The 12,307-nt window shown below is 32.2% G+C and overlaps 1 protein-coding gene across 1 annotated transcript; it reads right to left on the reverse strand.

Moving 5' to 3' along the window:
* Positions 1-2,494: 2,494 nt before the first annotated feature.
* Positions 2,495-11,345, reverse strand: LOC111032883. The gene is made up of 4 exons (XM_022313357.1): positions 7,914-11,345; positions 6,565-7,026; positions 3,612-4,731; positions 2,495-2,942 (listed from the first exon to the last, which is right to left on the reverse strand). The coding sequence occupies exons 1-4, from the start codon at positions 9,320-9,322 to the stop codon at positions 2,814-2,816; spliced, it is 3,120 nt and encodes a 1,039-aa protein (XP_022169049.1). The 5' UTR covers positions 9,323-11,345; the 3' UTR covers positions 2,495-2,813.
* Positions 11,346-12,307: the final 962 nt, after the last annotated feature.

The following is a 12,307-nucleotide window of genomic DNA, read 5'->3' on the forward strand; positions in this document are numbered from 1 at the left end:
TAATTGTTTTTCAATCAGTTCATTTATTGATCATAATATATAATTAATTAAATTACAAGTTTATTACATTAACATTAGTGTTATAAAATTAGGTATTACAGCTAAAACAAATTTACATTTATTCTTGAACAAATAATTCAGATAAAAAAATGTTATTCATAGGTATAATTGCAAAAATCGTAAATTAATAATAAGTGATTATTGTGCTGTATATTTAACATTAATACTTTTAGAATTGAAAACAATTTTCAGACAAAAAAGTATTGTAAATAGTCTTCAATGACTTTGTTCTAGAATATTATTTGTACAGACTAATTTTTTGAAAATTAAAATTTTATTAGTTTTTACGTACCCACTAACAATAATACACACAAAAATGTTGCTTCTGAACATGAAACATTAGAGCTAAAAGTGCACAGAGGAGACTGAACATAAAACATTAAATCTAAAATGTGCTTGGAAAAAACTGAACGTAATACATGATACCTAAAAGTGCTCGTAGAAAACAATTCTAAATCGATTTCAAAATATAAATTCTCACACCACTGAAAAAACTTATGCTTGCCTATTGCAAAATAACTGTGAGTCAACATGTTATTATGTTAATCTTTATAGCCCCTATCAAAACTAAAAAATGTAATTTATTGTAAGGTGCTCCTGACTATGATTCCAAAATACTAAAAATGCCCAGAGACGACTGGACTTACCTAATAAGTGAGATGTTGCTCCAGAACGTGAAAGCTTAAAGCTAAAAGTGTGCGGAGGAGACTGAACATAATAAATTATATCTAAAATTACTTTCAGAAAACTAAAAGGTATAAATTATATCTAAATAATACACATTATATCTAAATGTGCTTGGAGAAGATTGAACTTATCACATTATATCTCAAATTTGTAAAAAAAAACAATTGTATATGCGAGTTCAAAATGAATAAACTGACACTGCTTAAAAAATGGCTGCGTATCTATAACTAACTATACATATCTTAAACTGTGAGTTAATAATTTATCTTTTAAAATATATTTACTGCTGCAATTCTAACCATTATTATTCCAGTTTATGAATTGTAAACTAAATGACCATGTCAATGTTAATAGTTTTTTGAAATTAAAAATTATTTAGAAATTGAATGTAACTTCACATTAACGATTAAATACATCGTTGCATTGAATAATATTGGTTTTTCATGCATAATAATAAAAGTATAATGAACACGTATTTATAAGTAGGTATATGAAAATTAGTCGACTAATTTGAATACAATATAAGCTTAAATTTTTACTGTATAAATATTTTTAATTATAAGCTTAAAGTCTAAAATATGTTATAAATACTTCAATTAATCAAGTACTATAATTTGTATGCTCATATAATCTATCACAGGTAGATACAATATTATCAAGAACTTTAAATTTAGTAAATACATCATTAAAAAAATTGTAAATTATTTTAATATACGTAAAAATAAGCCATAAAAATTAAATCGCTGCTTTTACGCAGGAATTGTCAATAAGTAATATCTAGTCGTGACATTTTTACCATTTTTTAGTTTAAAATTAGAGAGAGTGGGTGATATGATATAACTAATAATTTTAGAAGTAATCTTCATAATTTATTGTTGCAGATACTGCAGTATGAACTTAAATTTTTATTTTTGTGAAAGGTTTTCGTGAAAACTTTTATTGGACAAACAAATGTTGTTTCTATAAGATTTAATGCTAAATGAATAATACAAATTTAACAAACGCTAAAATATATTGAATGATATTTTTAATACTACTATAGTAATCCATCTCTGATCGATATCTGTAAAACAGTGAAAAAAAACCAAACGGTTAGCGTTGAGTTACTTACAAAATGATCTATCGGAGATTTGCTTTAAACCATAGCTGTAATATAACTGATATTTAAAATATGGAATTATATTTCACCATCTTCCACGAGGATAATGAATACTCGAATACCGTAATACACCGTTCGCCATGTAGCAATTAAAATCCCCATAAGAACGGTCACGAGGAATGTTTTGAAGTATGATATGCCATTTTCTGAATGTGCGCAGTGGAGAAAATTTGGTAAAATTGGGTAGATTAAAATTTTGTAGATGAGTGCGGCAAACACGTATATTGTCGTGTAAACGCCAACGATAATTGGTGTTAAGAAAAATACCAGAGTGATGAACGACAGGATGGTTGTGTGGATGGTCAACATCGGTTCTTGATGTTCTCGATTAACCCTGATCCGCCGTCGTCTGCGTCTGGTCCGTCTGGTCGTGTTCGGTTCGGTTGTTTCATCCGTGTTATAATTGTTCTGCATTTTTGCACGGTTCAGTGATCGGATATAATAATAGATTGGTATGTATTACAGCGAGCGCAAACGGCTTCTAGCGATGTGTATAAAGGCTGATTAAGGTGGTTGAGTACTTAATAGTGTGACGGAATGTGTGGCGAGTTTAACTTTGAGATGAGATTTGGAGAACGACAATTGCTACGCGATTGATATTGAGATTGGAATTGCGTGACGGAGGTAATGACGATATCTGTATAACATTGCGCTACAGTGGCATGCTGGATCGCAACAGTTTTGGGTTGTGGGTGGTAGTTGTTTGGGTGTATGCTCCCGTGACACTGATAGCAGCTGTGGCGGTGGTACTTGTAGTTGACGACGGTGGCGGTGACGGTGGGGACGGGGGCGGATAGACTGGCGCGCTATTTGGTTTTGCGGGAGAAAGTAGGCAGGCTCGCCTCATTTTCTACGCTGCCTAAACCTTCCACCAACCGTCGACGGCCACAACTGGAAACTGGAAAGCTTATCCAGTAAACATGCTTGATGTTGAGGCATGATTTTTAGAGGCAGCCATCCTCGACCGCTGACCTCTTCGAATCTTACTTGCCAACTTGCCATCAAACGAAAAGTAGAAATCAATTGGCATTAGCATCTACAAGGATGAAAAAAAAACTTCTTTAGTTCTAATTTAGTTTATGTATATGGTATTTAGATGTATATAATATATTGTAACTGCAGAAAAAAATAAGCCTAATTTTATAAATTTTGATTTTATCATAATTTGTCCCTGTAAGTACACGTAAATACATCGTTTCTGCAAAAAAGACAGGAGTGTACCAAAATAATTACTATGTAATCGGGTAATGTACAAATAAAATCTTTTAAAATGGAAATATTAACTTCAATAATCAATTAGTTTTAATACTTGTCGAAACACGAATAATTTAATGGTGTTAAAAATAAAACAAAAATAAATTTGAATAAATTCATTAATAGAAGAAAATTTGGTAATTATCATGCTTGTTGAATGATGACGACCCCCCCCCCCTGTTTAACATAGCGTTATTAATATTATGTAATGCAAATAGAAAATGTACCTAATTACTGTAATTTTTTTATTATTATTATTGTTAATTATTGTTTAGAATTTATTGCAACATTCTTAAATTGTTCGAACACCGGTTCATCTCTGTAACTCTCTACATTTATATTATTATATAAGCTGTATTTTATCTGTTATCTGTTTATATGTCATCTCAAATTTTACGAGATGATAATCAATAATATTAATAATAATTAATCGATTATGAGTAATACTCACGGTGTCATTTAAATCGTTGACATCGGGAACAGTGTCCATTCCGTTATTTTTATACCGTGGCTCCAACGGCTCAAAGCACACGTACTGCCCAGTTAAGGTAAAGTTGAGATTAGGGCCACCATGAATAAGGTACGGACGATTTGTGTTGGGTGACTCTGAAATATTCATGGGTGGTGTCACTGGTGTCGGAGATGTGGGTATCGGCAATGGGGGCGGCGCTACCGGAGTTTGATGTGTGGGTTTCTCTGTCATTGGCATTTCCGGCGGCATCGGTTCAGTCCGCGGGAATTTAAAGCGAGTCTCGTAAGCGACCACTACAGCGGCCTTCCACTCATCTGCCCAATCATCTGAGACCACGGACATGTCCAGCAAGTGGACCAACTCGCAGGGGAGGGAATACGGGTACTCGCGTCTCAACGAATCCATCTGGTCGACCAACATGGAGCACAAAACGCGGTTTTTGCGCTTTAACACGTTCAATCGTTCGCGATTCCGTTGCCCTAAAGTGATAGAGGTCGACTTCAGCGATGCACTCAGCAACGGTAAGCCATTGATTTGATCATGCAATAACCAATCATCCTTCACATGTCGAGGGACGGTGTCCAGTATTTCCTTGCCAGGCGTGCGCAGCTGTCTGTTACTGTTGGCAAGTTCCCTGAGTGTCCACACCACGTACTCATTGCGATGCCGGGCCACCACCCACACTCTGTCCCCGTCCCGTTCAAGGTCAAGTTTCTTGTCCACGTACTCGATAGTGCACTTTTGGCACTTCTGACGTCCTTCTTTGCAGCTTTGGCTATGCTTGTCGCAGTTGTATTTTGGTGCCTCGTCAACGAGTGCGGCTCGCTCCTTTATCGTTTCCATATTCACCGGCTCGCCCGTCTCCCGGGAGATATATCCCTTTGGCGTCAATAAGTGGTCCTCGGGCTCGTAGTGGTACACGTACGCCAACTCCTTGTCCTTATGCGGCCTCTCAGACTTCACCACCGGCAATGGCTTCTTGGGTGGATGTTTGGTAGGCTGCTTTGACGGAAATCCAATAATGACGCCACACAGCAAGGTCCAATGCGCGGTCCGACCGCCGTTGTTCGTTGGTCTCTTGTTTTCATCGGCGTCGTAACTGAAACACAACCAAACATGACAAAACATCATATAATAGTGTTTATTTTGTTTAACGTATATAGACATATTGTATATAATAATAATAAATCAATCAATTAATCGATCATCCCATGAATAAATGTACATAATATAATATGAATTTCTCACCGGTGACTAGTGCCTATAATATAATAGCCTATATCCAGTATTTGGAAATAACGTCGTTCACGAACGCACGTTCATCCACCCACGTTCATATTTAGTGAACAATACGCGAATATCACTCATTTTTTTGTAAAATTTAACATGAACTTGAACGGTTTTAATGATTTTGAACGATTTTTAAGACGCTCTTTATCTGCCGTTTTTATAAATTTTTATAAATAATGGTATATGTTTAATTTGCAGTATACTGATTAATTATATTGCATATTTTCTTATAATAATTCCTATTATAAAATAATTTAAAAAGTTAAATTAACGTCCTAGTGAACGAATTAATTTTTTTAGTGAAGTTCCGAACACTACCACCACCAGTTAAATAAGTTCCTAATAAATACAGAAATGTTCGGGATGCATTATTTTTGTGGGCCACGGAAAGTTTTTAAATGTTTATTATGTTATATGATTATATTTTTTAACTATAAAATATAGAGTACTAGTATATACGATCAATTTAAAAAGTATGTACATTATACATAGTAATATATACAATTAAATGTATTTCAGAAACGACAATAACCCTTGAAGTTTAGGAGTATATGTGTGATTAAAAATTTAAAAAAAATTTAAAAAATAATAAGACATACTATATGTTGTCAAATGATTAGACTATATTATCATTTATCTGTCGTTATATACTATATTAATATATTGTTCTACTGACTACTTGAATGATTTTGGTAAACCAACAATAATTTATAAAAATCATTATAACTTCACTAATATTGGCGCAACCACTACAGGATTTAACTTTATTTGCAATTATTAATCAGGATTTACTAATATTATATATTATACATTAAAGATAAAAAGACATAATTATACGCGTTAATATTCTATAGGCGTCTATACGGTCTATTACCGCTAAAACATATAATTATTATTTGTACAGGCTAATACTCATCATTTCAAAAATGCAGTTGTTATGTTTTAAATCTCAAGATTTAAAAAAAATATTATATTATGAAATTCCTTAAAAATTAACCGTAATATTAACATGTAATTAAGCCATGAAGGGGGCCGTACACTCATTGTCTCCGTCTTACAGAAACATAACATTGCAAATTGTACGTTCTGAATAGTCTATTAATACTGTTATATTCAATATTAAAGTAAATTGACTTATTGTAGAATGTATAAATTAAAAGTAAGAATATTACTTGGTGAATTTCATAAGTCCTTTTGTATTTTTATTTTAAAGCAAATTATGATTATTTTAAAATAAAACATTTTTTTTAAATTTTAAAAGTAATATTAAAATATTCATAAAAAACCTATATAAAATACATGTACACATATATGAATACAATTCACTAAATAATATTTCTGATTCTAAATTTTATAAAATGTCAATTTACACTAAGATTAAACTTAACTGAGTTGGATACGTTCCAAAACGTTAAGTCCTTATGTTAGATATAAGTTTGTAAGTCTGAGACAACGAATGTAGGTGTGACATAAGCTTAATATTATGGCTTTCGCCATTTTACTTTTTTTAGTCGACTGTTTAGTATTATGTTTTGTTTAGTTTATATAATATTATGGTTTTTGGCTGATCTCAAATTTACTACATCAAGCTTACGACATTACTAATGGCATAATCAATATATTATTATGATAAGAAACTTACCAAACAGCGATTAAATGACCTCGTACTAGACGCTGCACTATGGACATTGAGTTATAACTTGCACATTTTTCTACTTCTAGTGAATCAGGACTTAAATCATTTTTGTAGTTGGCCAAAAAATCACGTTTCACCAAACGAATATTATATCGTGACTTTGGTTCGTTAGTATAGTTGGCTACATACTGCAAATGGAGGCCACTAAATATTTCGCCCCAGTTTGTCATCCTGCGATGTCTTAATTCGGTTATTAGCTTCTGTACTTCTACATGGTAACACTCATATAAAGTGCGGACCCCAGCCGTAATGATCCTGCAACTTTCACGGTGCAAGTATTCAGCTCCGTTTGGAAACATTTTCAACAACTCTCTTGACTTGGAGCGGTGAAAATAGGATTCCTCTCCCGCAATCACTTCGATCAATCTCATTTGAAATAAGGCCATGTAAACCGAAGCAAATCCATTACTAACATGGAACAAAAACAAATATACACGTAAGTATACTGATATTATATACTTATTAATTATATGTGTATTGAAATATACCCATATGTTATATTGTGTATAAAAATTAGACCTGACAAATAAAATACATAGCTTTTGTTCTAATACATTTGTTTTTATTTATTTATTTTATTTATAATTTATTGACTTGCACATATAAAATAACAATTTAAACTTAAATCTCATTATTTTTGTTTAGCCATGTTGATTTGGTCGTAAAGAAAATTTCAAATTAAAAAAGTATAAATAATTGTTTTAAATATTTTAAGAGAATTATTGATTAAGTAGGTACTTGTTAAAATCAATTTTTTTTAAGAAATTAAGCTTAAAACTTTTAAAATTAATGAGTTACTTCTAAATATTTGAACATTTTAAAAATCATAAAAAAATAAACTACATGATTTAAATAAATGTTTTCGGTAGTAAAAATAAAAATAAAAAATGTTATATAATACGTGTACACAATAGTCAATATATAAATTTTAAAAAAAATTAAAAATTATAGAACCAAAGTTATTTAATTGTTTAGGTCTTCCATTTATACCTGTATATTATTAGATTATCTTTTGAAAATACACAAGCATTGGGTATCACACAAATTTAATTTTTATAATGATAGATTGATTATAATGAGATTAGTCACAGAAAAATTAACCTATACCTATACTAATACCAAGTCATATGGTAAATATGTTACAATGTTATAATATGACTTTTAAATGTTGGCGATGTACTGGTTGTACTTAATAATAATTATTTAATATTTATTACGCTATTACTACTACTATTTTAATAAACGATAAATTGTTAAAAGTACAATAATAGTTGAAAATATACAACAAGACTTACTTTATTTCTTTTTGTTCAATATACGGAACTGGTGATACAAAACATTTCAACGATACGTCATTTTGGCGTTCCAAGTTATCAAAATAACTAGGAATGAAGTTTTTTCCGTAATATCGGGTCCACGAACATTCCAACTGTGATCTTAATTTGTGATTAAACTCCTTATACTGATGCAAATAATGTTCAATAGTTTTTTCCCTTGGTCTGGGATTATTATTGACTCGTTGTTTGGCTTCTCGGTTTCTGATCTCGGCACGCACACGCTCAGCAGCCAACGCTTCAGCGCGCTTTGCTTCCGCGTTGAAGGCCGGTTCCATCAATCGACGTTGTTTGTTATATTGGAGACGAACCTTGCGTCTAGCGTTGCGAATGGCTCCACGATTGCGCCGTTCATTGAGCGATGTTCGGATGTACAAATCGAACCGTTTACGCATACGTCGATCCCAGTAGTCCCCGCTGTGGCCATCGATATAAACGTCCAGTCTACTAGTTTTTGCTTTCTTCAAGGTTTCATCCGAGGTCTTATCCGGAATTTCACCCGAGGTTTCATCAGAGGATTCAATGGACGTCTCAGTAAAAGATGTAAAACCCGTTATACGGGGGCGATTGCATGCTACGCCAATGGGCCCGCTGTCGGCGCTGTCCGTGTCGAAGTCACTATTGTCGGGCGAACTCAAGTGAAATGAACTGTTGTCATCCGTATCAAAATGCAATGCCCATCCAGGTAGGCTACTGTATAATCCTGAACTTTGGTTGATCTCAAGTTTAGGAACTTTAAGATCACGTGACCCATGACATAGACCTCGGTGTCCGATCAATGCATTCACTATCATCCTTGTTGAAACACATTTTTTGATTAAGTCATGTTCTACTTCACCTTCTGGCGTTCGGCATCTAGCTAGGACCATCGCAGATATGATCTTCATCCAGGCGTCATAGTTATGACGCTGATTGACCCATAACCAATTAATTATTTTCACGGTATTAATGTCATTGAGCGTTTTGACTTCAGGTATATAAATATCATAAATACTGTAATCGTCTAGAGGCAGACTGTAATTATGCATTTTCTCTGAAATGCCAGGTTTTGGACCTTCCAAATAATTTCCTGGTTTCAGAATAATATTTTGAAGTGGATGGGATGTGTAGCTCAGATGAAAAGCTTCAGAGTAAGACATCAACACTTTAAAGATGACTTTATCCGGTACATCAGCTTTTGAACTAAGCCCATTTTCAGGGGTTCCCTTACACATTACTGGCTCATTCAATTCAGTGGGGTAGCCGAGATTGAAGCGGAAATCGTTTATAGGTAAATCCTTAACAAATATTGATTTTTGAACATATTCCCGGTATCCCTCTAGGTCCTTAACATATTTTATTTTCTTATTAAATGGTTGTAGCTGATCCATACTTACTATGTTGGCAACAGTCTAAAGGTATCCGGGGCAGCCGGATAGTGGCTACAACATATGTAGTTAGACGACAACCGACACACCGGCCCCTGTCACGTGGAAAGTGGGAACAATGTCGATTCGGTGATGTCCCAATGCCGGTTCGGTAACACCTGTTGTACGGCGGAACAGTAAGCAGAATTTAAAAAAAAACTGTAAAAAAATTACAATATCAAAAAACTCACCAATAATGATATTTAAAAAAAAAACAACGCGCGAAACATTAATCAAGTTGCTATAATAACTAACGTACAACGACGACGACCTCGTGCGGAAAGAACCAACTGCAAACTGATCAGATCGAAGCGAACCGGTCGTTCTCAATCCTGTCTTCGAAGACGGACGACGATAAGCCGTCGTGATGGTCAGTAGCGCTTCAAACGGAACTCAACAGAGTTGCTGGCATGAACGACGTTGTCACCCCCACCATTACCACCACCACAACAACAACCATTAAATCAAAACCACCAACAACATCGCAGCTGCCACCACCTCAAGACGCCACGACAACGACTTCCGTTTTTATAAACACAACATTACCGTCTACCGATCGCGGATTCCAACTGACCCCCACAACGGCGTTTGACCGCAGTTCTCAGGCTATATTGCATTTGGGTGTTTTTTTCATGACAAATTATTTTATTGTTAAATTATTTACAAACTTGTAGGGTATATGCGATAAACAATTTATTCATAATTTTTTTTGTTTTTTAACGCAACTTTTGATTAATTCGCGATTATACGTACTTTACACAATTTGATTAATATTTATAGTTTCTTCTAAGTAGTTATAGTTAGTAGTTCATAGTTAATCTTCTAAGTTATAAGTATGTGTCCTGCCATTTATTATTTTGCTTTATTGACTTAATATAACTTCCACAACACCAAGTCAACCGCCATCCCGGACGAACACGTTTAATAAATGTATAGGTGCAAACGGCAAACAATCGTTACCTACAAACCAGTAAAGAGTTTATTTAAAACTCAATTTACTGTTTTTTTCTCGTATGTTATTATTTTGAAATAACATTTTCAAACTAACAAACTTAACTACTTAACAAACTATTTTTTATGGTACCTGGTTTATGATGTGACTATGTGTAGAATATACAAGTTATTTTTTACTAGAAAAGTAAAGAAAAGTGTATTTTATAATAGCTTGAATATAATCATTTTAATTTGTAATGCATTTATAGATACTTAGGGACCACATTTCACATAATATATTTTAATATACGTACATTATGCATTAAATACAGAAAATAACTATAAAAGTGAAAAGTTAACAAAGTTATATATTTAAATAATAATTGCACAAACATTCACCAACTACAACTTTTAGTCGTCTTGGATAACTGACCTCGCATGGAAATGACTATTTAATAAATGACAATTTATTTTTTTAAATGGGTGTATATTTGCATTCACAACAGTTTATTAGTTTGTACTTCCATGTATTATGCTGTTATCATAAATCGACATTATTGATTGTTTACCTACTATTCTTGTTATTGTTCCAAATATCTCGCCAAATAAATAAGGGGATTGAAATTTTTATGGAGTTCAAAGTATCCAATTTTCATATTGTATGGGTGTGTTGTAAATGTGTGCGTAGTAAGTGATTGTTAGTGTGTGTGACGGTGTGTAAATAAAATAGCTGTGCTCTCCACGTACAAGTCACCGCCTCGGCTTTGCGTGAGTGAACAGTAAACAATCTATGCTCATTTATATACCTTTTGGCTTTTGTCAATAATACCAACGAACTTGATAACGCTATAAGACTTCTGAAAACTGATTAATATATTATACAAAAATCTATGTTCTTTATAGAAAAATAGTATGATATAATATATCTATGAGCAATTAAACTTAGATTTCGCATAAACCGCTCCGGAGTTACTCCACCTAGCCTTTGATATTTATTTTTGATTTTTGATTTAATATTGAGGTCATACGAAAAAATAACTAAGAAATAAAATAATTTAATATTTTAATGTTACTTACTATTTACTCTGAAATTGATTTGATTTCACTATAAATATATAAATGTCAAAAATAACAATATGATTTATTTTTTATTTTGACATATAATTATAATAACTATATCTAAAGTCTGAAATGAAGTTATACAGTGTACAGTTTTGTCATCATATAATTATTTTGTAGTATTTTTCCGACCACAATACATTTTAATTGATTAATTAATGGACCATAATTATCAACAATATTATAATGTTTATTTTCATTTACAGAAACCCTACAGAAAAATATGTTATTATCTATGTATCAATTTAAATTATACTTAATAAATTAATAATATTATATGAAATATAGTATATATTTTTGCAACAAGTATCAAAATGTATATAAGATATATGAAATATGCACAATTTTTTTACGTTATTATGAAATATTAAATTAGAATGTATGAAAACGAAATAAAATTATGTATAATAATATATTTCTGCAGTAAAGGAATTTAAATACACACCATGTTTTGACTATGTAGGAATTTACACGTATGAATACTCGTAAAGGTATGTAATTTTTTACATTGTAACTACGTACCTCTTTTTACCTTTTAGAAACTTACATATCTCATATTATATAGGAATTAAAGTATGTAATTTTATCAGCTACTCTTGTGTAGGAATTTACGATTCCCTAACTATATATTCCATGATAAATATTTTTGTCCAATTTGTTGTCTGCTGATTTATTTTTATCATATGGTAAATTATAGCATGTAAAGTCTATTTATAATTTAACATGCTTGACGAGGATTTATAATTTAGTCGTTAAGATGCGATGGCTTTATTATACTATTGAAAAATTACGACATATTTCAGTTAACCACAAGGTCCTATCACTGAATTGTACTTATTGTAAAAATATTTTCTACAAATCGTACAAATTAAAAATATATATTATGAAAAAATATTT

The sequence above is a fragment of the Myzus persicae genome, unplaced genomic scaffold (genome assembly GCF_001856785.1).
Source record: "Myzus persicae strain clone G006 unplaced genomic scaffold, MPER_G0061.0, whole genome shotgun sequence".
Taxonomy (NCBI): Eukaryota; Metazoa; Arthropoda; class Insecta; order Hemiptera; family Aphididae; genus Myzus; species Myzus persicae.

Coding starts and splice junctions, on each gene's coding strand:
- LOC111032883 (XM_022313357.1), bottom strand. CDS start 9,322: ATGGATCAGCTACAACCATTTAATAAGAAAATAAAATATGTTAAGGAC. Junction 4,732..6,564: donor GGTCATTTAATCGCTGTTTG/GTAAGTTTCTTA, acceptor GTTGTGTTTCAG/TTACGACGCCGATGAAAACA. Junction 2,943..3,611: donor TCAACGATTTAAATGACACC/GTGAGTATTACT, acceptor TCATCCTTGTAG/ATGCTAATGCCAATTGATTT.